This window comes from Mobula birostris, chromosome 6, assembly GCF_030028105.1.
Source record: "Mobula birostris isolate sMobBir1 chromosome 6, sMobBir1.hap1, whole genome shotgun sequence".
In the NCBI taxonomy this organism is placed as follows: Eukaryota; Metazoa; Chordata; class Chondrichthyes; order Myliobatiformes; family Myliobatidae; genus Mobula; species Mobula birostris.
In genome coordinates this window covers 41,086,182-41,114,145 of record NC_092375.1, presented here as the reverse complement: position 1 = coordinate 41,114,145, position 27,964 = coordinate 41,086,182, and the positions used below count along the sequence as shown (strand labels likewise).

At 38.9% G+C, this 27,964-nt stretch overlaps 1 protein-coding gene across 1 annotated transcript in view; it reads right to left on the bottom strand.

Annotated features, from left to right (window-relative positions):
• hgd (homogentisate 1,2-dioxygenase) overlaps nucleotides 1-27,964 on the bottom strand; it is a 39,696-nt gene that overhangs the window by 6,065 nt on the left and 5,667 nt on the right. The window contains exons 3-13 of the mRNA XM_072262245.1: nucleotides 23,261-23,349; nucleotides 19,185-19,290; nucleotides 16,941-17,000; nucleotides 15,248-15,339; nucleotides 12,031-12,065; nucleotides 11,286-11,365; nucleotides 6,168-6,267; nucleotides 4,270-4,394; nucleotides 3,467-3,571; nucleotides 2,621-2,747; nucleotides 326-507 (exon numbers count right to left, since the gene is read on the bottom strand). Coding sequence (XP_072118346.1) covers nucleotides 326-507; nucleotides 2,621-2,747; nucleotides 3,467-3,571; nucleotides 4,270-4,394; nucleotides 6,168-6,267; nucleotides 11,286-11,365; nucleotides 12,031-12,065; nucleotides 15,248-15,339; nucleotides 16,941-17,000; nucleotides 19,185-19,290; nucleotides 23,261-23,349 — 1,101 coding nt within the window. The remainder of the gene's footprint in view (nucleotides 1-325; nucleotides 508-2,620; nucleotides 2,748-3,466; nucleotides 3,572-4,269; nucleotides 4,395-6,167; nucleotides 6,268-11,285; nucleotides 11,366-12,030; nucleotides 12,066-15,247; nucleotides 15,340-16,940; nucleotides 17,001-19,184; nucleotides 19,291-23,260; nucleotides 23,350-27,964) is intronic.

The following is a 27,964-nucleotide window of genomic DNA, read 5'->3' as shown; positions in this document are numbered from 1 at the left end:
AAAGGCCTGTTTCTGTGCTGTAGTTTCTATGGTTTCTAACTTAACATTGAAAGTAATCTTGGGCTGAGATCAACGCATTCTCTAGGTGGCATATCTGTAAAATGAGTAAGAGTTTTCTAAAAATGTCACATGGCCTAGTCAATGGGGCTAGGCAGAATAACAGTTCGCCATGGGCTGAAGGCCCATTTCTGTGTTGTAGTACTCTGATTGTATAAACTTAGGAATACTATTTCTTTGGAAGGTATTCTGGACTATGATATATTAATCAAACAGTCTAATCTAAGAATTAAACAGTTGGATCCAACGAAGTCCTTCTATCACTTACCACTGTCCCATCAGCTACTCGTTCTGGTTTGAGTTCTGCCTTGCTTGCTTTTTCAAAACATTCAGCATCTGGCCCATGTGGAGTCATAATACTATGCAGACTAGCCCCGCCAGGCAGGAAGCCCTGTTCCTTTGCTTCATAATGACCCTTAATCAGTCCCATAAATTCACTCATACAGTTGCCTGGGCAGGAAAGAAACAGTGTTAAAACCCATACTTCTGCAAACCATTCTGCATTTTCTTTGCCTCATAACCAAAAGACCAAATTTTTTGGGTGTAAGAAAACAATAGATAAGGAATTATAATTGCCACTCTTGTCAACACTTAGTATACACTTCCCTTTTTATAAAATTTAAAATTCAGCTGTTAAGAATTTGTGCAATGCACATGGATAAGTCAACTATGATGTGCATAGAGCTTCCCATGATAGCCATTATAAAAGATGGCAACATCCTCCAGTGCAATCCTTATGTAAGGGAGATCAGTCCATTTACATTTTCTGAGTATCCAGTACCCAAAACCTACTCCTAATGTTCCACAGGGATCTTGAATAATACTGAAAAATATCCTTCAATATTCAGGGGAACATGATTCAAATACAGTAGACATGTGGTGCACCATTACTCAGACTGATCAGCCATGCAAGGATCTTCAAACCCAAGCTCAGATATTGCTATTCCCATTTTGACATGAATGTTCTCACATGAATAGATGATTGCAAAATTATGCCAGGTACACACCAAATCTTTGACGGGCTCCTGGATGCAGTTTATCTAATGATATTAAATTGGGCATTAGAGCCAGGTAAAGGATATAAAAGAGATTCAATTGTATGATGCCAGAAATTAAAGGTTATAATTAATAAGACCGAACTTTTTTTTAAAGATTTTAAGATGGTAAAGAATCTCATCAACCTACTTAATTGTTAACAAGTATCCTGTAGTACAAATTATCTTTAGAAAGCACTAGGGAATGTTGGAAGAATTTATTTTACACAGAAGATTTTCTGGACATGAATGTCTTTCATAAAATCATTGTGGGTCATACAATTGTACAGTATGTTATGAGTATCCAATTCCATGATCCCAAAGCTTCTTAAATATTGGTTCACTGAACTAAAATGAAACTTAATGGTTCGATTAAGAAATAATCACACAATTTCACAGTGTACATCCCAGTCTTCAGTTGGCCAATAACCACTAGTCTAAGGACTAATTAATAAATTTACAAAGACTAAATAAAATAACGTAAATAATAGGAATAGGCCATACAGTTCCTTAGGTTTCAATAAAATGATAGCTGATTGGATATTGGCCATGGCATCCTCTATGGAATCTATTTCTCAAATAGAATGCATCTTTAGTAAGATGTACAAAATTACTGTAAATATTTGCCATTATTTATCTGCTGTCTTACCTTTTCCCTGTCAGCCAACTCTGCCTTCATTATCTTTGTAATTGTCTTCAATTAAATGCAATCCTCCAGTTTCTGAAGAACTTTCTTACACTCAAACTGAATTTGAAATCATTCTTCTCCAGAGGATATTTTTCAATGAGGTTATTATTTAGCCTGCACATTACAGTGACCAGGTCCAAAATAGCCTCTTCCTGGCTGTTTCCACATGTGCTTCTAAAAATAACTATCCAAATACATCTAGTAAACTTGCCCTCAAAACTACTTTTCCAATTTGATTTGTTCAATGTGTATGACAATTAAAGTCATCCATAGTCATCACAGCATCTTCCTTGAACATTCTACCCCCCCCCACCATTATTTCTTGATTTCTATTCTGCGCTAGCTACTGTTAGCAGGTGTATTTTTATCTCCCATCATTATTTATTTCTCTTGCATTTTATTATCTCCATCCAAACTAATTCTACAACTTCATTTTCTGAGGCATGATTATTTCTCACCATCACTATGCATTGGTCTCATCCTTTGTTATCAGGAGTACCCCATATTCTTTCCCTTTCTGCCCATGTCTCTGAAGTGTGAAATACCCAGCAATATATAGTCCTCAGCCTTGGTCACCTTGCAGACACATCTCATTAGCAGCTAACATTGGATACCCATTTATGTCATCAATTTATCTATCAGATTGCAAAAGTTGCATACATTCAGATAGCCTGCGATTTGTTTTTTATGCTGCTTTCCCAAATTTGACTCTCTTTGCAGATGTACTGTGATTCACTATCTATTCCGTACATTATTGCTCTTGTTCGTAATATCAGTTTCTTTTTGTATTATGTTAATAAAAAACATAGATAATCCACAAATGAGATTTGCTATAACTTACGATGGTAGTAAGGAGGCCTGAATGTGTGGTTAGCTACTCCCCAACGTGGTGGAAAGATCACAAAATCCGCAATAGCCACACCTGGGCGAGTTGATTTAGCAGTCAGCACTGTGAAAATTGAAGGATCCTAAAAAGACATGTGGTTTTTATTAGGCTGCTGATCCATACTGGAAATGTGTCAACACGATGTCAACTTGTCTCGATTTGGTTACCTTGCACAGGAGTGTTTGAAGTAAGAGATTCTAATTTTGATTGGGCTATTTTGATTTTTTTTTAAAGCAAAAAATGAACTTTCAAATTATCTTCTTTGATATCTGACTCATTCCATAGCACCAATTTCTGTATTTATATAAGATAAAACTGCAAGATAAAGCATCTGTTACTTCAACAGAATCATTTTGTTTCTCCCATGTTGGGAACTTTAATGGCCTATCCATCAAATAACAGAATGTGAAAATACTTAACTATTTTGCAAATGTTTCCTTAAGTTTCAAATTCCTCCAAATATTCAGTGATACTTTTGTGATATTTTGAATATCTTTTACCTTTTAAAAATCTCTTAAACTTCATCTATTCTGTATAAATCAGCTACGATCACCTCAATAGATGCCATCAGTTGATCAACATACTAAGCTGAACACTGGTGTGAAGCAGAACCCTTCCTTCTTACCACTGTTAAAAACCAAAACTCAGATGGCAAAACCATCCAGTGGAAGTCCTATCTTGGAATACAAAACAAACCACGAACTTTGTTACTGGAAAATGTTTCACTGCAAAATGTTTGAATGTCCAAATAATATTTGTGCTTGATATACTAAAAAAAAATTCACCAGGAAAATTACTTACTGCATGATCAAATGCAACACTATTAATGACCATGAAGTTATTCAAATTGTACTTGTAAGGTGTATAGTTTCCATGCCAGGCCACAACATTAAATGGAGAGATACTCTGGAAAAAAATGGGAACAAATATTAAAATCTGAAGAATTATGGCTAAGATCAAATGGCCATTTCTAAACTTCCAGGAAACCTAGCCCTATGATAAATGCATTTGTAAGCACAGACGAAGTGTAAATAATCAAGTTATGTCTCCTTTCATCTTGAGAGCATTGGAATGTAGATGTTATAAAGTTATGCCTAAACTGTACTGAATTTTAATCAAAGTCAAGTTGGAATTCCTTGGATGCAGACAGATGAGAGTTATAGCATAGATTCACTATAATAGGCCTTAGAATTAAATTATGAGGAGAGGTAATATAAACCTGGCCTAATGTAACCTCATGTATTGGAAGGTTGAACTAAATAAGAAGTCCATTAAAGAATTCAATATGGTAGTCCATTCAAACAAGAAAGCATTTCACAAAACCTAGTTTTTCAGCCTATGTCACTGAATGTGTCGTGAGAAGCAAGCACCCCAGACAAATATTCTATTTCATGGATGCTATGAATTATTGTAGCATAACTTTCTCAGCACATGTTAATGAATTCAGTATAGTTCAATAACTGAACAAAAGTCTTGGGTCTTTTTGATTTGTTATTACACAGGGCAAAACACCTGCTTCACATTTGTGACCCATTAATGAAGCTGAATACTAAAATTTTAGGATAATTTTGTTGTTTATGCACCAAGTATTTGACACTGATTACCTGCTGGGCAGCAAAAAGCTTCCCCTGAAATTTGTTGATGACAGTAAAGCCTGCTGGAATTTGTTGGTTTTCATACCATGCAACAGGAACTTTGAAATCCCTGGGATTGGCAAGGCCATTGGCTCCTGGTAAAGCAAGTCAAATACTTTAAGAATATAAACAAAGTTCTTTGTCTGAGAAAGAATGATAAATCACTTCTAATTATTAAATACATTTTATCTATTCAGACAGTTTAAATGTTCTTTATTTCAGCTGGCCAAAGCAGAAAACTTTCAGTCATTTGAGAATTTTTAAAAATTAAATTGTTGCACTAAGGTACTATCAATAACTACTGAGAATTGCTACAATATACAAAATGCTGCTATTTGTAAATGGTATATATTACAATTAGCATACACAAGTGGTAGAGGGAGTAAATATTAGGCAGGAGAGAACTTGAATATTCCAAAAACTGATGTCACAAGATGCAGCTGCAGAAAAATAGAAAAGACAGGCTTACTGTGCAGAGGACATACAGTATCTAGTACAGTACTGCTAAGCAACATTTTCTGATCGATCACTGTCCATCCCTCTCTCTGACTCTAATTTTCTTTCTTTCTCTCTCTCTCTCTCTACACCTCCCCCCTCAACATAGATGCAGTTTGCTTTCTGTTTCAAATTGTTTTCTTAATGTCTCCAACTGTCAGTTTTTAAAAGTGTTTGTGTTCTCAATGACATCGTTCTTCACTCTCTCACAGACAATTCCATTGTCCTCTCCACCCCTCCCTTCATTTAAATCAATTACCCAGTTCTGATGAAGGGTCATTGACACAAAACGTCAATTTTGTCTCCCTCTTCACCAGTGCTGCTTTGGCTGCAGGATGGTCCAGCAATTTTTGCTTTGGTTTTAGATTTCCACCATCTGCTTTAGTTTGCTCTGAATTAGTAATGCAATAATGCTCTGATAATCTGGCACGATTAGGATTGTGGAGGTGATGCACTGACAGATTTTCTAGACTACTGAATGCTATTTCTTTTAATATCTCTCTATTATTTTACCACTTTTTAAGTTGTCTGTGCGAGGAGTGGCGCCCCACACAGACTTCCAGTCTGCGCCTTGTAAGGCATGAAAATGCCCGACGCAGGCCTCTCATGGTCTGAGTCGAGTTCCCCTTTTAAGATGTTACACAATATGACAACAGATATTCCAGTGAACCAGGCAAGTTGAAAAGGTGTGCAGGAACGGGAAAGGTTGCATAGGGACTGAAGTCCTGGTGAGTGGAAAGTGCAAGTGCAAACCCAGGCCCCAGTAAGTGAAATTGCAGAGGAAGATTATCTTTTGGAAGATTTGCAACTAAAAATGTGATTTCAGCTGTTCCACCAATATAAAGACTGCATGATTAGGGTGCAGATATTGATCTAAAATCAATTTTACAAAACTATCAATGAAATAATTAAATTCCAGATGAAACGTGCTGATTAATATTCCGTATATACTGTAAAGTGCTAACATTCACTTTCCAACTATTTGGAAATGTCGGTTCAGCACCTGACTCACTCTAAATCCACTAGGATACCAGTTCCTGCACTTCCAGTGCTCCAGTTTCTGTGCTCCCCTTTAACCTGCTGTGGCCCTGTTTCGCAAGTTCCCATTCAATCCATTGGCTTCACTGGAAAATACCTTTTGACACCGAGTAACATAAAAATAAGCGAATTCAAACCATGTTGATGTATTAATAGGAATACTTATTCTGTAATATAGTCCAGATAATCTGATATCCAGCATCACTCTGTCCTGAGTGTTGGATTATCAGAATTTTATTAATCCTCTGTTACCTCTTACATAAATAACACAATATCACAGAAAGTAATTTACATTGTAGCCTAAAACTAAATACTTTGTACACTGCAATCTTTACCAATAGGGCCAAGATCAGGCAACTCAAAATGTGCTCCAAAGATTTCCAGAACGTAACCTCTGGTTTCTTCAAAAACCTCCACACTGAAGTGCATGCCTTGCTGCAAAAACAAAAAAATCAAAATTATATTCCAGATATATAGGAATTTCATGCAGATATCAAATGGTTTTTCTTAAAATTCACAGGTAAATATTTCCCATAGGAAAACCTTTCCCCCAATGTCAGCAATAAAAGAGCTGGTCATTGACTTCAGGAAGGTGGCCAGTGTACATGCTGGTCTATATCAACAGTGTTGAGTTTGAGATGGTTGAAAGCTTCAAGTTCCTAGGAGTGAACATCACCAATAGTCTGTCCTGCTCCAACTGTGTAGATACATGGCCAAGAGAGCTCACTAAAGCCTTTACATCCTCGGGAGACCAAATAAATTTAGCATTTCCCATCAACCATTACCAATTTTAATGATTATACCATAAAAAGCATCCTATCTGGATGCATCACAGCTTTGAATGGCAACTGTTCTGCACACAACTACAAGAAACTATATAGAGAAATGGACATAACTCAGCACATCATAGAAACTCCCCTCCCCTCCATAGTCTCTGTCTATACTTATTGCTTTTTCCAAATATACAGTGCCTATAAAAAGTATTCACCCCCCCTCCCCACTTTTGAAGTTTTCATGTTTTATTGTTTTACAACATTGAATCACAATGGATTTAGTTTGGCTTTTTTGACACTGATCAACAGAAAAAGACTCTTTGTGTCAAAGTGAAAACAGATCTCTACAAAGTGATCTAAATTAATTACAAATATAAAACACAAAATAATTGATTGCATTAAGTATTCACCCCACTTTAATATGGCACACCAAATCATCACTTATGCAGCCAATTGGTTTTAGAAATCATATATTTAGTTAAATAAAGATCTGCTTTTGGAGACTTGTGTGCATTCAAGGTGTTTCAATTGACTGTAGTAAAAGTACACCTGTATCTGGAAGGTCCAACTGCTGATGCGTCAGTATCCTGGCAAAAACTACACCAAGACAACAAAAAAAAAACATTCCAAGCAGCTCTGCAAAAAGGTTATTGAAAGCACGAGTCAGGAGATGGATACAAGAAAATTTCCAAGTCACAAGATATCCCTTGGAGTACAGTTAAGTCAATCATCAAAAAATGGAAAGAATATGGCACAGCTGTCATTCTGCCTAGAGCAAGCTGTCCTCATAAACTGAGTGACCGTGCAAGAAGAGGACTAGTGAGGGAGGCCACCAAGAGACCTATGATAATGCTGGAGGAGTTACAAGCTTCGGTGGCTGAAATGTGAGAGACCCTTGCCCCGGTCCTTCATCAGTCACAGCTTTATGGGAGAGTGGCAAAGTGAAGGCCACTGTTAAAAAAACTCATATGAGAGCTCAGCTAGAGTTTGCCAGAAGGCATGTAGGAGACTCTGAAGTCAGCTGGAAGGTGGTTCTATGGTCTGATGAAACCAAAATTAAGCTTTTTAGCCATACGACTAAACGCTACATTGGGCTTAAGCCAAACATCCCACATCATCAAAAATACACCATCCCTACCATGAAGCATGGTGGTGGCTACATCATGCTGTGGGGATGCTTCACTGCAGCAGGCCATGGAAGGTTTATTAAGGTAGAGGGTGAAATGAATGCAGCAATACACAGGGAAACCTGATGCAGTCTGCAAGAGAAAGGTGACTTTGGGGAAGATTTGTTTTCCAGCAAGACAATGACCCTAAGCATAAAGCCAAAGTTACATAGGAATGGCTTAAAAACAACAAAGTTAATGTCCTGGATTGGCCAAGTCAGAGTCCAGACCTCAATTCAATTGAGAATTTGTGGCTGGGCTTGAAAAGGGGCTGTTCACTCACGATCCCCATGCAACCTGACAACTTGAGCAGTTTTGTAAAGAATAATGGGGAAAAATTGCAGTGTCGATATGTGCAAGGTTGATAGGGACCTATCCACACAGACTCAAGGCTGTAATTGCTGCCAAAGGAGCAGCTACTAAATATGACTTGAAGGGGTAAATACTTATGCAATTATTTTGTGTTTTATATTTGTAATTAATTTAGATCTGTTTTCATTTTGACACAAAAGAGTCTTTTTCTGTTAATCAGTGTCAAAAAAGCCAAAATAAATCCACCACGATTCAATGTTGTAAAACAGTAAAACATAAAAACTTCCATGAGGGAGGTGAATATTTTTTATAGGCACTGTATAAAGAGTAACAGAGAAGCGAGAATGGGTATTAGACTGCTGGAAAATGATGTTGCAGGGGTAGCAATGTGCAGCAAAGAAATGCAGATGAAATTAATAAGTATTTTGCATCAGTTTTCACTGTGATAGACACTAGCCATATGCCAGAAATTCAGGAGTGTCAGGGGGCAGAAATGAATGTAGTTACTATTACTAATAGAAGACGCTTGTGAAGCTGGAAGGTCCAAAGGTAGAGGAGGCATCTGGACCCGATAGTGGACACTCAGGGTTCTGAAAGAGGTGGCTGAAGAGTTTGTGGAGGCATTAGTAATGATCTTTCAAGAATCACTAGATTCTGGAATGATTCAGCAGGAGTGGAAAATTGCAAATGTCACTCCACTCTTTAAGAAGGGAGGGAGGCAGAAGAAGAGAAATTACAGGCTAGTTAGACTGGCTTAAGTGGTTGGGAAGTTGTTGCAGTCCATTATTAAGGGTGAGGTTTCAGAGTACATGATAAAGTAGTCCAAAGTCAGCATTGTCACCTTAAGGGAAATCTTGACTGACAAATCTTTTTGAATCCTTTGAGGAAATAACAAGCAGGATAGAGAAAGGAGGACCTGTGGATGTTGCTTACTTGGATTTTCAAAAGGCCTTTGACAAGGTGCCACACACGAAGCTGCTTATCATGGTAAGCTCCCATGGTAATACAGGAAATATAGTCGCATGGATAAAAAAAATTGGCTGACTGGCAGAAGGCAAAGAATGAGAATAAAGGGGCCTTTTCTGGTTGGCTGCCCTTGACTAGTGGCGTTCCTCTAGGGTCATTGTTGGGACCGCTTCTTTTCAAGTTATAGATCAATAATTTTGATGACAGAATTGATGGCTTTGTGGCCAAGTTTGTAGATGATGCAAAGATAAGTAGAGAAACAAGTAATGTTCAGGAAACAGGGAGTATGCAGAAGGACTTAGACAAATTGGGAGAATGGGCAAAGAAGTGGCAGATGGTATATATTAGACCATAAGACAAAGGAGCAGAAGTAGGCCATTCAGCCCATCGAGTCTGCTCCGCCATTTTATCATGAGCTGATCCATTTTATCCTATTTAGTCCCACTGCCCCGCCTTCTCACCATAACCTTTGATGCCCTGGCTACTCAGATACCTATCAATCTCTGCCTTAAAGACACCCAATGACTTGGCCTCCACTGCTGCCCGTGGCAACAAATTCCATAGATTCACCACCCTCTGACTAAAAAAATTTTTTCGCATTTCTGTTCTGAAAGGGCGCCCTTCAATCCTGAAGTCATGCCCTCTCGTACTAGACTCCCCCATCATGGGAAACAACTTTGCCACATCCACTCTGTCCATGCCTCTTAACATTCGAAATGTTTCTATGAGGTCTCCCCTCATTCTTCTAAACTCCAAGGAATACAGTCCAAGAGCGGACAAACGTTCCTCACATGTTAACCCTCTCATTCCCGGAATTGTATGGAAGTGTATGGTCATGCACTTTGGTAGAAGGAATAAAGTTGTAGACTATCTTCTAAATGGGGAGAAAATTCAAAAACCAGAGGTGCAAAGGGACTTTGTAGTCCTCGTGAAGGATTCTCCAAAGATTAACTTGTAGGTTGAGTCAATGGTAAGGAAGGCAAATGCAATATTAGCATTCATTTCAAGAGGACGTGAATATCAAAACAAGGATGTAATGCTGAGGCTTTATAAAGCACTGGTCAGACCACACACCTTGAGTACTGAGAGTAGTTTTGAGCTGCTTATCTAACAAAAGATCTGCTGGCGTTTGAGAGAGTCCAAAGAAGGTTCACAAGAATGATTCTGGAAATAAAAGGGGTAACATATGAGGAGCGTTTGATGGTTCTGAGCCTGTGCTCACTGGAGTCCAGAAGAATGAGGGGAATCTCATTGAAACCTTTTGAATATTGAAATCCCAGATAGAGTGGATATGGGGAGGATGTTTCCAATAGGGGGTGAGTCTCAGACCAGCAGGCACAGTGTTAGAATAGAGGGACGTCCATTTAGAACAGAGATGAGAAGGTAGTGAATCTGTGGAATTCATTGCCACAGGCAGCCGTTGAGGCCAAGTCACTAGATATATTTAAAGTGGGAGTTGATAGTTTCTCGATTAATCAGGACAACAACAGTTACAGAAGAATGGTGTTGAGTGGGATAATAAATCAGCCATGATGGAATGGCAGAACAGACTCGATGGGCTGAATGACCCAATTCTGCTCCTATGTCTTATGGTCTTTGATGCCTCAGTAAAGCATCCAGTGTAATCAACCCCACCCACCTCAGATGTTCTCTTATCTACCCTCTTTCATTGGGCAGAAGATAAAAAAGGCTGAAAACGTGTTACATCCGGCTCAAGAACTGTTTCTGCCCACTGTTGTAAGACTAAATGATTGCGTTGTATGACAAAATGGACTCTTAACCTCACAATCTTCCTCGTTATGATCTTGCATCTTATTGTTTACCTGCACTGCACGTTCCCTGTAGCTGTTATACTTCATAATGCATTGTTAATGTTTTACCTTGTTCTACCACAATGTACCATGAAATAATTTGATCTGTATTAACAATATGCAGGACAAACTTTTCACTGCATTTCAGTACATGTGACAATAATAATAATAAAAATCTGTGAAAGTGGTAAAGAATGCAAGAATAGATTGTCACATGACATTTCAGCACAACCAGACTACTGAGATTAAAATTTGAGTTCCATTTGCAATAAATATTTCCCTTCTAATACATAAATTGTATGTTTGTCACTTTGAACAAGAATTAATATCAAATCCAATTAAGTAACAATAATTAACAATTGATTTAGACGGCTGTATTGAAGCAAAATTGATGTTTTAAATAAATGCTCTTTCCTCCTGTTTACCTGAATGACACAAATTTCGTTGGGTTCCACCAGCATTTTGCCAAATTCTGTGGTGATCAGGAGGTTCCCTTTTTGGGGCACTGCAAGATAATTTAAAAAGTCCAAAGTCTTAAAACAAACATGTAAACAATGTTTCCTCAAATCAGTGTTGGTAAATGGATATGCATCTAATTTTTTTCCTCTCTTTTTAAGTTTAGTCATCATTGTGTTTTCTCTTTAACAGATGATACTGGAACATTCTAACATGTATTGTATTATTGTTGAAGTTTGTGACATACCACTTTCTGAACCAAAATAACAAAATGGTAATAATTAAATCCTGAAGGTAAATACTCTTAGTTATATCTGTGGTGCCTTCAGCTGACATAGCTTAAAAGAATAAGAGTGGAGGTTACCTTGGTATCTAGTTCTGTTGTTCATAGTTCCACTTCTTTGGTAAATATTCTTCAATTTATTGGCTAAGCTGATATTTTGATCAAACCATCAGATTAAAATTAAAGTAAAGTAGAAGGTTCTGAAATACTACATTTTTTAAAAAAAAACAAAGGGTATGGATATCTGCCTCTAAAATTCAGTGCTGGCTCTGTCATTCCACTAACTGAAGGTCCTAATTTATTAAATCCATATTTGCTTTGAAATTGTTCCTAAGAAAGTATTATGTAAAAAATTTGGATTACAAGGAATACACACCATTCAAATTTTGATAACAGGGCAAATGAACTGATTTATCAGAAGTTTTACATACCTAGAAGGAAATCTCCATCGGAATTATAAAAACTCCTGAAATACAAAAATTTAATATGATCATACCTTGGAATTTTATTCTTAAAAACAGGATAAATTATGAGTATTAGGCAGGAAATAGGGTGAGTTAATTGGGAGAGATGGTGAATTTAGTCAGGAAGGAAAAGAAAACATAAGGTTTAAGAAGCTAAAGTCAAACAGAACCTTTAAATATGATAAAGAAAACAGAAAAGAACTCAGGAAGTGAAATAGGAAAGGTGAAAGGTTCTATGAAAAGTGCTTGGCAAGTAGGATTAAAGAACTCAAAGCAATATATAACTACATCAAGAGCAAAAGGATGGCTAGGGAACAGGTAGGACTTCTCAAAGATAAAGAAGGGAGGTGGAGGGTGTGGGTGAGGTCTAAATCCATTGGTATATACGAAGGAGAAGGACTTGGAGGATAGGGAGACCAGTGTGCAACATGTTGCTGTGCTCGGCATTTTGAGATCAAGAAGAGTGGTGGAGGCTCAGGGAAGATCAAATAGAGGTTTATAGAATCCTAAGAGGTATAGATACAGTATCTATTTTCCCATGCATGAAATAGCAGAAAGCATGCAGTTAATGGTGAGAGACAGTAAGTTCAGGGCATGTTCCTGTGTTGTACTGTTCTATATTTGTCTATGAGACAATTCCTTCAGTTTCAGCTTATCCAAATTTTGTCTTTGAAACCATACGACTAGCCAGTTTATGATGCTCTCATACCTTGACCAAAATTGCAGCATATGTTCTATATGTATTTTAGTTTGTGTTACAGAAAAAAACAATGAACTTTCTTCTAGAGTGTATTACATTCTGAGGTGTTTAGGATGAACACCAAAGGCGTGATAGTACTTTTTTAATTTAACACACAGCATGGTAACAGGCCCTTCTGGTCCCATGAGCCCACCTGCCAAATACACCTCTACGACCAATTAACCTATTGACCCGTATGTCTTTGAAACGTGAGGAAACCAGAGCACAAGGAGGAAACCCACATGGTCACTGGGAGAACATACAATCTCTTTACAGACAGCAGCGGCAGAATTGAACCCAGGTTGCTGGTGTTGTAATAGCATTTCACACCGTGGTGACTATTGGTGTGATATGTTAACTGACTACTCAGAGAAATAAAAGAGACCCTAAAGGGTCCAAGTATCTAACAATGCTTATGCCTACTGAAGAAAGCTGATCCAAGAAAATTGTCTAACTAACTATAACCTCTGCATGAAATACCAGGTGCTAATTATCGGGAATAGGAGATCTTATAGCAAGCTATTAAGTTACAGGGTGAAGGAATTATCAATTTATTGATTGTGTGCAGGCGGGCTGGTATAGCAGAATGTAATGGGTCTTTATGCACCAGTATAAAGAGTTATATGTGTTTTCCAGAAATAAGAGATCCACCATCAATATTTGTTTTCTGTGATCCATAACGGCACATAAATTGGAAGGGTGGAAACCTTTCTTGATTATTAAGGAATGAAAAGGCTGGCATATCCAAGATGATACCTGGTCTTCACAGAAATATAAGTAGCAGAAATTATTTCTCTGCAAGTAGAGCACTTGGTGATCTCTGATGCAGCGGTGAGCAGTACACTGAGAGACAGGAAACAGGTCTGCAGCAACCACTTTGAAGACATTGATAGCCAAAGGAGATATGCACAAGAGCATAGTTAAATGCCTTGTTGTAGAATGTCGCATATCTCAGTCCTTGAAAACATAAACCTGTGATTTCATTAGAAACGGCTTCACCAATCACATTCTAGCTAGCCCTCCTTCCCCTCCACCCCCCATCTTTTTATTCTGGCTTCTTGCCCCTTCCTTTCCGGTCCTAAAGAAGGGTCCCAGCCCAAAACGTCGACTGTTTTATCCATTTACATGGATGCTGCCTAACCTACCAAGTTCCTCCAGCATTTTGTGCATCTTGCTCTGGATTTCCAGCATCTGCAGAATCTCTTGTGTCTGCAATTTCATTGATCATTTGAGGATTATAAGCAGGACGTAGCTCAGAAAAACCCTTGGGAAGAGGCTGCTTGCAGTCGTCACCTTTTGATCTAAAGTCTCCTTCTGAGCCTATGACAGTGTTTATATGATTAAAGTGCTGTCAGCTGAGTAACTACAGAGACATTCATTGAATGAGTATCTCAGCAGCTAAATTTTGGAAGGCATTTGTGCAACTTACATTGAGTTCTGAAGCTGCTCATTCATGTCACCAGTACCAGCTATCCCTTTAAAAAGTGAGAAGCAACAAGCACATGATGTGCTCCTCATTTTAAGTTCCCATTATGTCAATTTAGAGAATATTTATGAAACAAATAATGAAGTCACCTGATAAGTACTGTCATTGAGAGAAAAAAAATCAGCTATGCCAATTTGGATTTTGACAGGATGTGTCCAATGGATTTCACTTGGAAATTATTGCGTCTGCAATCTATTCTGGTAAAATCAAAATTTTATGGGATTTGTACTTAACGAGAATGATGTGTTCCAATGCCCGAGAAAAGATCTGAAATACAGTGATCATAAATTTGAACTAATTTCCCTGGGAATCATTCTTAAAATTTGTAAAATTAAAGTGGAAATAGGAAGAACAAAAGAAAAAACATTAACATGGTGCCATCTATAAAGAAATCACACAATTGAGGGTTGTGCTGTGGACCTCCTGCTCCTCGATGCAATTATGTTGGAGCTAACCTGTATCCAGAATATTCTATACTCCTTTTATTCCTTGGTTCATAAGTATCTAAATATTTATTATTCTCGGTCACTTATTCAATACCCAAGCATCCACGTCCCTCTGTGAATAGAATATTCAAATGATTAGGACTCTTTTAATGAAAATATGCCTATCCTTTGGTTCTAGATTCTTGATTGAGACACAGAAAATAGGAGCAGGAAAAGGCATTCTGGTCCTTCGAGCCTATTTTGCCATTATGTAGGGCTTATCCTCCAAGTTAACCCTCTCCAGCCTCCAAGCCCTTTCAGAATTTGTACATTGAAATCTCTTGTTCTTCAATGTAAGAGAATATAGGTTAATTCTGTTCAATTCTCTCAATTGTCCAGCTCTAACATATCAGAAGAGAATCTAGTGAACCCTTTTTTGCAACCAGAAGCAAATAAATACTTTTAGTCGGAAAACTTTCAACATATTCTGTAAGCATTGCATCCGAAAATGCTCGTAAAATAGTTGCCACTTACTTATTCTCCATTGATGTGTTGCAGATATAGATATGAATAGCCAAGCCACAGCGAGACCTGATATCGCCAGCTCCACATATAGTATGTAAGCCCTGTTCAAATAGAGTATCATTGAAATAATATGCTGACAAAAAAAAGTGTAAGAAGCCCATGAGGAAAAGAATTTTGTTCCCAGACTCTGTGGAAAGACCAGCAAGTCACAAATGGAAGTAAGTAGTGTAATGCCCTGGTTAAGATTTCTACTGCTATACTGGGAGGTATTTTTATTTTAGCAGTTTTCTATAAAAGCAGTGTGTCCTGCTAGCAAGAATATTTTGGCTTCAGCCCTGTTGTCCAAGTCAGGAATGTTGTGTCAGTGAATTGGGGTTGTTTTGGTTTGTTTTGTTATGTGTTGTAACTTTCTGCCCAGTGGAAGAGGGAAGATTCCAGAGAGCTAGGTGAGATCAGATTTCTGAAGGACAGTAGTCTGGTTTGGGGTCTTTTGGTGGGAGCTGCACAGAAGAGCACAAGGGGAAGATGCTGGGAGGCTCCCACCCAAAGGGGAGACCCCATTGTAAGAAGTACTTTGTGCAGATGAATAGTTCAAAGGAGGAAGTACCAGTACTCCTGAGTTAGCCAGTTCAGTCAAGATGGTGTTTGAGGGAAGTTCAAACTGTGGCTGGTGTCTTTCACATGGGTTCAGCATGTGAGTAAAGAGTTACACCCAGCTACTTCAGAAATGAGCTCCAATGTTTATGTGCATATTGTACTGGTTTAAATCTAATGGGCCCTTTTATTTCTCTATACTGTAACTGTTTGTTAAAGTTGAAAATTTGGTAAATATACTTGCTTTGTAATTTTGTGCCAGTGTACAATATGTCATTTCTTGGTGAACACTCATTGTGTATTAGGCAGCATTTCGCTACAATGTTCCCTAATCGGAACATCCCAGCTTTCCTGTTTGGTTGAACCCAAATTATTCCGATCCTAGACGTGTATTACTTATGAAAGGTGGCCTTCTCCCCACTGAGTCATGTGGCTGTCAGCAGAGTTAGGCAACGAGCCAAACTTGTACATGAGCCCGGTGAGAGGGTTGCAGTAGCAAAAAGAGTCATGAAGGCTTTGCTGATGTTCAAATAAGTTCAATGACTGATGGCTCCTTATTGCAATTCAGTTTATTCTCTTCCCAAAAACAGGTGATAGACAGATAAATAAATAAATGGATTGATGAATGAGTGAATAAATGAATAATGTATCCATTGTTAAAATGAAATACATGGAGGGATATGCAATGTCTTCAGAATTCTTTCTAACTAATTTATTAAAAACCTTAAATTATGATAAAAGAAAATGCTAAGAAGGTCAAGCATCAGCCATGGAGGGAAAAACAAGGTTAACGTTTCATATCTATGCCTTTACATCAGTACCAATAATTGCTTCCCTTCCTGAAATGTTTGATGGTCGCTTGGCATTGTAGTAGACCATTTTTGGTGAGAACGCATGCTGACCTAATTTAAAATACAAGATCCTATTCTGATGAAAAGTCAGGCTTATACTGATTTTGTTACAAAGTTTATCCCTGTGCATAGTTTATATGATCGGAATGGGCTTTTTAAACTGCTATCATATCAATTGTTTTTTTCTCCATGCTGAACTTCTTGAGTAAGATATAGTCACAGATGGAGAAGTTAAAGTAACATAATGTCTCTCTTACAGTTACAAAATCGACCATCTTCTCCGATTTCTTTTGCAGTTTGAAGGGCAGCCATCTGAGCTAAAAGAAAATTGAAATCATTTGCGTGAGGCAACTTTTGTTACAAGCTATACTTATGAACTTGCAAAAGCACTACTGAAATTAAAAACAAAACCCAGAAAATTCTGGAAATCGTCAAGTCATGTAGAACCTGAAACAGAGTTAATGTTTTGGGTTAATAACCTTTCATCAGACCAATTTCAATAAAACATCATCAACCAGAAACCTTTTCTCCACAGGTGCTACATGGCACTGGATCTTTTCAAACGTGTTCTGATTTTATGTAAGAGTGTGCAGAAATGAGATTAATCAAGCCTCATACATTTGGTGAATAAACTCTTCTTGGGCTTCTAGCCAACTACTGGTATGATTTTAACCAATGTTTCAATGACAAACTCTGCCATCTTCGTCCAATCAGGTTTCCACTGTCCCACTTCAATTCCAGTTCTTACTTAGAGCAAGGCCCTTGCCTTTGTTAAAATTATTTTCCTTTAATTTTATTTCAATGGCTTCCTTCACAGTTGGTCCCAAAAGCCATTGGCATGGCACAGTAGCTTTGTGCCGTTGAAGTCAATCCTATGGCCATTTGAATTTGATTGTAAACAAGGTGGGACAGAAGAAACCTGACTGGATGAGGACCAGCTAATCAGGAGGGACGGACGATGGGGGCATATATACCATAACCCCTGATGAAGATGGCAAAGTTTGTCATCAAAACATCAGTTAAAGTCAATTCCTGTACCTGGCTGGAAGCCCAAGAAGAGTTAATTCGTCATATCCACTGGGAAAACACTAGATCCTTTTTCACTCATACATCTGGTTTAACAATGGATCAAAATTCCATGTTTGGAATTAAACAACTACGAGAACACTTTCTGCAAACAGAATATTTGACATTAAAATGGAATCTGCATATGACTCATTCCTATTCTATGATCCTACTTCATTTGAAGAATACATCTATTCCAAGACAAATTATCTCTAGGTGATAATCTGAAGGAGTGAATTTTCATTTCATTAGCAAATAAAAAATTCAACATGGAAAGAAAAGATTAAAGATTTTTATTTGTCACATGCACATCGAAACATTCTGTGAAATGCATCGGCTTGTGTTAATGAGCAATACATTCCGAGGATTGTGTTGGGGCAACCTGCAAGTGTTGCCATGCTTTCAGTGTCAATGTAACATGTTCACAATCACTGACCCACCCAGAGGAAAACCAAATGGTCACAGGGACATGTACAACCTCTGTATTTATAGACAGCACCAGGAATCGAACTCTAATACTGCACAGCGATTGCACTAGCCGCTACATTACTGGGCGGCTACAGATAAAAGCCCAACGTGCCTTTTGTTTCAAAACAGGCATCTTAAAATTTGCAGTTAGATGCAGAATTGGAGTATTCATTTGATTTGAAGATTAAATTTCTAATTCTTTTGTTTTTGGGAATGCTTCCAAGGATCCATGTGATATGAGACAAAGAGCACACTCTCAGTTCACTGTGTTTTGCCAAGGCTCTCAAAGAATACCTCCTTGAAAAAGATAAATGGTCTCAAGTAACTGTATTACTGATAGATTCTCTCTTAGTGCTTGAAATTCTAAGACAATTAGTAAGGAAACACATCAGTGTCTTATTTTGTGTACTCAGTAATGAACACCGCGTACATTATCACATGTACTGCATCCCTCTAAACCTGTTCTGAAGTTAATAGTTTTAGAAATGTTCCTGTCAAATAATTATTGCATCACTTGTTAAAATCCAAGATGTCACAAGGGTCAGTATAACATATTCACTAAGCTAAATATACTTTAAAGATATCTTGTTTGCAATATTTTGAGTTACAAGAATTGTTCACACTTCAGAAGCTATTCATCGCTAACATATGGAAGCCAATTAGTCTACCCCTCTCTTCTCTCACACAACCAATTTGTCTTTTGGAAAGGATATACTGATATAATAAAGTCCACAGTTTCCACACTAGATGATTTATCTTAAGCAATTTGTTCATTTTTAAAAGGTCAAATCTATTGTATCTAAAGGAAAACTGAGTGTGCATTACCAGCAAAATCTGACACAATTTACAAGAGCTTATTTCATAAAATATCATGTCTTATCTTGCAAGGATGTGGATCTTTTTTTAAAATGTAACCAAATTATATTTATGCATGGGTAATTTAAACTGTGAAGACGACATGTTATTACCTGGTTGGGATCAGGGTTGACTTCATCCCAATTGTAAGAGAGATTTCCCTGATGCACAGAAGCAAAGGGCCGATGAACAACTGAAGGTAGAATACGATATAGCCAACTAGAAGAAAACAAAAATTAATTAACATCGAAGTAGTATAGACATTTGAACCTCATATTGAAAAAAAGGAGGAAAAGATGTTAACCTGGCTCACAGGCTGGTTCACTTGGAGTGGTATCATAAGGAATGCCAATTTTACAATGAGACTCACCTCCTCAAATTTAACAAACAGGAGAAGCTCTGCAGATGTAGGAATTCCAAAGCAACACACACAAAATGCCGGAGGAACTCAGCATGCCAGCCAGCCTCTATGGAAAAGAGTAAATAGTCAACATTTCCAGCCTATTCAGATCCTGATGAAGGGTCTCGGCCCAAAACGTTGACTGTTTACTCTTTTCCATAGATGCTGCCTGGCCTACTGAGTTCCTCCAGCATTTTGTGTGTTCCTCAAATTTAAACCATCTCCAGACATTGAAGCATATTGTAAAAGCTTGTTCTATAACACATCATGCCATAGAAAGTAAAATCGCATGGAGCAGCAATATTTCAAAGCTTCCCGTTCTATTAAACAACAAGCTGATCTGACAGGAGAAAGCTGGATATGTTATACAGAACAATATTCCATTTCATGCCAATAACTTGTAGATCCTCCCACAGCACATATACAAAAGGGGTAATAGAAGAATAGCTTATTTGAGGCTATGTGCTTGCTTGATAAAATTAAAGTGCAAGATAGTGGAAGCTAGATGCCTGTGGTTACTATTGCTTCTTACACCTAGTTTTGAATGAATAAAAGGTTGGTTTCTTAACAAATTCAACAAGGTTGACAAGCCAAGTTTAAAGCTCCTGTGGCTTTCGCATTTGGATATCATCCTAACTATCATGTGTAACCAATAACCTTTTCAGCACAGATCTTTCACTATGTCTAAGCTAGTAATTATATGTTTTGCAAAATGGAGTAGTGAACATCTTTAAAGGATTTAACGGGTTCCACCTGAAAGGCAAGCTTTTATATTTTGGGTGGTATCATCAGCCATCAATGCAGAGGATAATAATGATCTTTTAGGAGTCTTAGGATTTCACTTTAACCCTGCTCCACCATTTCATCATGGCTGATCTAATATTCCTCTCAGCCCCAATTTCCTGCCTTCTCCCCATATCCCCTCATGCTTTGACCAATCAAGAATTTATCAACCACTGTCTTAAATATACATAAAGACCTGGCCTCCACAGCTGCCTTTGGCAAAGAATTCCACAGTGTCACCATTCTCTGGTTAAAGAAATTCCTCCTCATCTCTGTTCTAAAAGGACACCCCTCTATTCTGAGGCTGTATCCTCTGGTCTTAGACTCTCCCATCATAGGAAACATTCTCTCTACATCCACACTATCAAGGCTTTTCACCATTTGACAGGTTTCATTGAAGGTTTCACCCCTCATCTTTCTGAATTCTGGTGATTACTGGCCCAAATGCTCTTCATATCTTTAAAGGTATAAAAAGTATCAGTTTTTATATGTCCTAATATATCTAGTTTTAATCTGAAGCTGTTAAGAATTTGTCTAAACTCTGAATTATTTATTTATTTTTGTTTTCCACTATATAAAATGTATAAATAAGTTTTAATCACTAAAATGTTGATTATAATTAAGTATTAAGCTAGTAAAAATATCTCTTACATCAGCTCATCCAAATAAAAAAAAAGAAAAACACTCATTATGTCAGGCAGCATCTATGGAAAGGGGAACAGAGTTAACATTTCAGGTCCAAGACCCTTTATCAGAAGTGGAAGAGAAAACAAATTAAGTTTAAGTTAAAGCGAAAATGGGTCTGGATAGTTAGGGTAAAGTGAATATCTGCGATAGAATAAACCCGGGCTGCCACATTTATAAAGTTATCTGACTGAGTATAAGGAGAGAGTGAGAGAGCGAGACAGTGAGAGAGAGCACGAGAGAGAGAGAGAGCGAGAGTGAGAGCGAGAGAGAGAGAGAGAACAAAGGGATATTAAAAGCTGTGAAAAATTATTTTCTTCCCAGGCCTCTGATCTCACCCATTCTCCTCCTGGTCAGAACAAGCATAAAGTTTTCCTGGGACTCATTTCCGATCTCACCAGCCTCCACTTTCAACAGAATTTCTGCTCTTTCGATGAGATTCCTCCACTAGTTATACATCCCCTCCCCCCCTTTTCACCGTTCTGAAGAGATAGTTCCCTTTGCAACTCCCTGTTCAACACCTCCATCCCCACCAACCACTCCTTTTCTCATAGATTTTTTTCCCTGTGCAATGGCAGGAGATACAATGACTGTTGTTATGGCTCTTCACTGCATCCTATAACTACTGCATCGAAGGACACTAGACTTGGGGGTGGTGCTGTGAGGTCCTGCTATTACAATGCCAGCAAGCTGGGTTCAACTCCCACAGCTGTCTGTACACCCTCCGTGACCACACAGGTGTCCTCTGAGTGCTCCAGTCTCCTCTCACATTCCACATGTATGGATTAGTACTGGGGTTCCCACACAGTTAATGGTAGGGCTCCATGGCATAATAAAGGGTTGGGAACCCCTGGGTCAGTAGGTTAATTGGTCACATGGGTATAATTGGGTGGTACAGACTCATGGGCTACTACCATATTGTATTTCTAAATAAAAAAATAAAATAAACGTCCTTCCGGCTGAAACAGGGATTCACTTGCACTTACTGTACTGTACTTCAGAATCAGAATCAGGTTTACTATCACCGGCATGTGTCGTGAAATTTGTTATCTTAGCAGCAGCAGTTCAATACAATACATAATATAAAATAATAATAATAAATAAATCAATTACAGTATATGTATATTGAATACATTAAAAATCATGCAAAAACAGAAATAATATATATTTTAAAAGTGAAGTAGTGTTCAAGGCCTCTATTCTACACCCACACTGAACTACCTGCCTACAGCCTCCAGTCCTTTTCTAATGCAGCCCAACACAAGCTTGAGGAACACTAGTCCTTTTTAATATTGCAATAGAAACTAGGTAACTTGTTTTCTGTTTTGTACCATAACTGCCAATTCTGCTCCAGGTTATCTATATATAATATTGGCTCATCTTCACCAGCAGGATTAGATTGAGAGTTCTGCATTTTACAGCTTTTGTGTTATTTTGTTTGCATTTCCTTTCACACCTCGCTTGGTTCACAGTTTTTGTGTTCTTCAACCTGGCTGCATTAACCAGATAACATCAACAGTTTACCCAATGAAACAATGGCCTCACTCCTGATATTGATAAGTATTTATTTTGTCCTGTGGGTCTTCCCCACACCCTGTATGTAGTTTAAAATTTCCTTCTCTTACTCAGTCCTGAGGAAAGGTTTTCAACCTAAAATGTCAACTATTTTCTTTGCACAGATGCTGCCTTGACTTCCACAGTATTTCCAGCATTTTTACTCTTAGCTCAGTGGCACATCTTGAACCTCTTGCCAATACTCATACCATCAGCAAGAATGGAGCTGAAGTGTTCTGTTTCAGTCAATGAATGGTACTGAGTTTTTGTAAATTCTTAATACAGAAATACTAATGTTATTCACTTCTTAAAATCGCCATGTCAGAATATAGCATTTGCTTTCAAATGTTCATTAAATATTCTGGTGGCATTTTAATATCAATAGTGTTACAACTTTTTAAATGTTAAGAAGATTGAAGTCTGCACAAAAAGAGTTTGGGTCTACCTACTGACAATGAATGTAGAAATTATTCACATTTCATATTACATAAAGAATATGATATTCTTAATTTTACTAAACAATTAACATTAGGGAAAGATATTGAAGTTGATTGGCAGAAAAGAGTGACAAGGGGAAATGTTTTGTTTTAAACACAGCAAGTGTTAGAGCCTTGAATACACTTCCAGAGTTGTAGAGGGAGACTCAATTGCAATAGTATGGCTGAATTACACACTGGATAGGCATTTAAAAAGAAAGACTTTTCAGGGTTAAGAGGAGTTCTCTAACTGTCCCAGTGTGCTGCAACAAATCTGAGAGTTTGAAATTACCTCCTCCTATTATTGTTTCTCGGGCAAGTGAAGGCTGAACCAGACAATTGTTCTGCATACAGCCCATATGGACAAACCTGTGGATTATTCTGAAACACAAGATGACAGATATTACGTTAGTTTGACAGATTACCACTACTACCACTCGAAAATCATTATATTGTTTCTGAACAATCACGAAGAACTGTTTCGTGTAGCAACTCATTGGCAAACAACCAGCAGTAATTTGTAACTGATAAACTGTCCTACAGCATACTCTGATTTTTTTTCATATCATTGATAATTAATAATATTTACTTTAGTTGATTGATAAAGAGTTAGAACATGATGTAAACAGTTTGGTGTTGTTTTAATTTTTGAATAGGACATTAAATCAAGGTCCCTCTGCTTTCCCAGTTAGTTTAAAAAGTCCCAAGGGAATATTATAATTAGCTGGTTATATACTCACCAAGGATATTCAAAACTGCAGTTAATAGATTTTTAAATATAAAGTAAATTAGTGGATGTGAAATTGGTGCAGGAAAGTGGCATTGAGCTAAAGGATCAGCAATGATCTTCTTGAATGGGAGAGCAGGCACAAGGGGCTGAATGGCCTACAATTGTTTATGTTTTTATGAGGTACTCTGTGGAGATAGCTTCTCTCACTGATGCACCACAGTAGGACTGGTGCCTCACCAGCAGGGGTGCAGTGCTGCTGGAGCTCACCCCAGCACCTCTTTAAAAAAAAGTCAAATTAAGCAAGCGGGGAATTTAACAGCGACTGCATATTAAATAGAGGGAATTTTACGGAAGCGGGGGTTGGGGAGAGGGGGTGGAGGCTGGTGGGGAAAATACCACTAATAACATTAGGATATTTGATCGTTTTTGATGAAATCCTGGAGCTGTTACTGTTTTGTGAAATTCCTCCTCGCTCGACCAGCATACCCTGCTGTAGCCTCCCGCCATTTCGCAGATCCTCACTCTCTCTCCAGCACTCATTGTTTGAGCATTGTTCACCGAGAAAATAAAAATCTTAGACCTTTTGAAAAGTGGCATGTTGCTTGCCGAAGTGGGCCGTAAGGTCGGTAAGAACGAATCGAGCATTCGCGTAATAAAGCAGAAAGAAGCTGAAATTCACAGAAGTGTTAGTGCTACCCCTACAACGGCAAAAATGGTCTCTCTGGTTCATGATAAAGTGCTTGCAAAGACTGAGAAAGCATTAAGTGTATGGCTAGAGGACATATCACAGAAGCATATCCCTGTTGATGGCAAAATTATGTGTGAACAAGCACTTAGCCTCTATGAGCACTACTGTGAGGGGGTTGAGGAGAGCGAGAGGAAGGAGTTTAAGGCTAGTAAGGGATGGCTGGCTAGCTATGTAAAGCGCTACGGCCTCAAGAACTTAAAGATCACAGGAGAATTGGCATGGCAGATGTACCAAGTATCCTATTATGGAGCCAATGAAGTACATGCTTGAAGTCTCTCAGAAAAAAAATTGTTGATCACAAACTATTAAAAGCTCACACTGCTGCTCTAAGTGTTGAAAATATAGCTAGTGAAGATGCTCTTGGAAAATTAAGTGACACCATGTATGCTTCGAACCTAAGGTGACTTGTTCAATCTTTCATTCTGCATATTATTCAGCTCAGAATGACAGACCATACTCTGATCATTTTGGCTTATTGGAACTTCAAAAAAAAAATGGTATTGACATTGGAATTGGACTGCATTCCCGCACTAGTGCTACAGGGATAATTAATCAGATAGCCATTAATATGAAAAAGAAAATTTGCCAGCATATCAAGCAGATAAATGGCAAACTTTCTGTTCTCACTGATGAATCAACAAGCCTGAGCTTTAAGACCACCCTAATAGATTATTTGAAATGTGAAAGTGATAAGGACAGTGATCCCCATTTTATGTTTTTTGATCTAATTGAACTGCCTGATCAGAAAGTTGCAACTATTGTTTAGCATCTATTGAACTGTTTCAATAACCATGGGTTTGATGACTCTTACTTGAAACAGAACCTTGTAGCATTTGCTAGTGATGGGGCGAGCGTAATGCTTGGTGTCAAATCCGGCGTTGCTACAATTCTCAAGGAACATTACCCTAATGTGATAATTTGGCACTGCCTTAATCACAGATTAGAACTTGCAGTAGGTGATTCGGTGAGAGAAGTTCATGGAATAAATCATTTTCAATCATTTATGGACAAATTGTACTCTGTTTACAGTAGATCAGCTCTAAATCAAAAGAAACTGGCTGAATGTGCCTCTCAACTATATAACCATATAACAATTATAGCACGGAAACAAGCCATCTCGGCCCTTCTAGTCCGTGCCGAATGCTTACTCTCACCTAGTCCCATCTATCTGCACTCACCCATAACCCTCAATTCCTTTCCTGTCCATAAACCTATCCAATTTTTTTTTAATGACGAAATTGAACCTGCCTCAACCACTTCTATTGGAAGCTCATTCCACACAGCTACCACTCTCTGAGTAAAGAAGTTCCCCCTCGTGCTACCCCTAAACGTTTGCCCCTTAACTCTCAACTCAAGTCCTCTTGTTTGAATCTCCGGAAAACTAGAACAACAAATTTGCAAAATAGGCCGTGTTCTGGGCACCAGGTGGGTAGCTAGCTCGTTTCAAACAGTTTCAGCAGTGTGGCAAAATTATGAAGCATCGTGTTTTCATTTTGAAAAAGCAATGAAGTATGAAACAAGATCTGGGAGTGACAGGAAAACCTATGAAGGTCTGCTGAAAAGACTCTCTTCAGAACAGCTTCTATTGAACTTAGCTCTAATGTATGACACATTGCATGAACTTGGTTTACTGTCAGAGTGTTTATAGAAACACACTATTACGATTGTTTATGCAGACAAACTGATCCAACGGAGCATAACACATAAAAGCTGCTGGTGAACGCAGCAGGCCAGGCAGCATTTCTAGGAAGAGGTACAGTCGACGTTTCAGGCTGAGACCCTTCGTCAGGACTAACTGAAAGAAGGGATAGTAAGAGATTTGAAAGTGGGAGGGGGAGGGGGAGATCTAAAATGACAGGAGAAGACAGAAGCGGAAGGGATGAAGCCAAGAGCTGGAAAGCTGATTGGGAAAGTTGATTGGCAAAGGGGATATGAAAGGATCATGGGACAGGAGGCCTAAGGAGAAAGAAAGGGGGAGGGGGGTATCCCAGAGGATGGGCAAGGGGTACAGTGAGAGGGACAGAGGGAGAAAAGAGAGAGAGAGAAAAAAATTATGAATGACTGATAGGGTACAAGGGGGAGGTGGGGCATTAACAGAAGTTACAGAAGTCAATGTTCATGCCATCAGATTAGAGGCTACCCGGACAGAATATAAGGTGTGGTTCCTCTGACCTGAGTGTGGCTTCATCTTGACAGTAGAGGAGGCCATAGATAGACATATCAGAATGGGAATGGGACGTGGAATTAAAATGTGTGGCCACTGGGAGATCCTGCTTTCTCTGGTGGACAGAGCGTAGGTGTTCAGCAAAACGATCCCCCAGCCTGCGTAGGGTCTCGCCAATATATAGAAGGCAGCACCGGGAGCACCGGACGCAGTATATCACCCCAGCCGACTCACAGGTGGAGTGTCGCCTCACCTGGAAGGACTGTCTGGGGCCCTGAATGGTGGTGAGGGAGGAAGTGTAAGGGCATGTGTATCATTTGTCCGCTTACAAGGGTAAGTGCCAGGAGAGAGATCGGTGGGAGGAGATGGGGAGTATGAATGGACAAGGGAGTCGTGTATTGAGCAATCCCTGTGGAAAGCCGGGGGGGGGGGGGGGGGAGGGAAAAATGTGCTTAGTGGTGGGATCCCGTTGGAGGTGGCAGAAGTTACCGAGAATTATATGTTGGACCCGGAGGCTGGTGGGGTGGTAGGTGAGGACAAGGGGAACCCTATTCCTAGTGGGGTAGCAGGAGGATGGGGTGGGAGCAGATGTGCGTGAAATGGGAGAGATGCGTTTGACAGCAGAGATGATGGTGGAAGAAGGGAAGCCCCTTTCTTTAAAAAAGGAGGACATCTCCTTCGTCCTGGAAAGAAAAGCCTCATCCTGAGAGCAGATGTGGCGGAGACAAAGGAATTCTGAGAAGGGGATGGCATTTTTGCAAGAGACAGGGTGAGAAGAGGAATAGTCCAGGTAGCTGTGAGAGTCCGTAGGCTTATAGTAGACATCAGTAGATAAGCTGTCTTCAGAGATAGAGACAGAAAGATCAAGAAAGGGGAGGGAGGTGTCAGAAATGGGCCAGGTAAACTTGAGGGCAGGGTGAAAGTTGGAGGCAAAGTTAATAAAGTCAACGAGCTCAGCATGTGTGCAGGAAGCAGCGCCAATGCAGTCGTCGATGTAGCGAAGGAAAAGTGGGGGACAGATACCAGTATAGTCTTGGAACATAGATTGTTCCACAAAGCCAACAAAAAGGCAGGCATAGCTGGGACCCATACAGGTGCCCATGGCTACACCTTTAGTTTGGAGGAAGTGGGAGGAGCCAAAGGAGAAATTATCAAGAGTAAGGACCAATTCCGCTAGACGGAGGAGAGTGGTGGTAGAGGGGAACTGGTTAGATCTGGAATCCAAAAAGGAGCGGAGAGCTTTGAGACCTTCCTGGTGGGGGATGGAAGTATATAGGGACTGGACATCCATGGTGAAAATGAAGCGATGGGGGCCAGGGAACTTAATATCGTCGAAAAATTTCAGAGTGTGAGA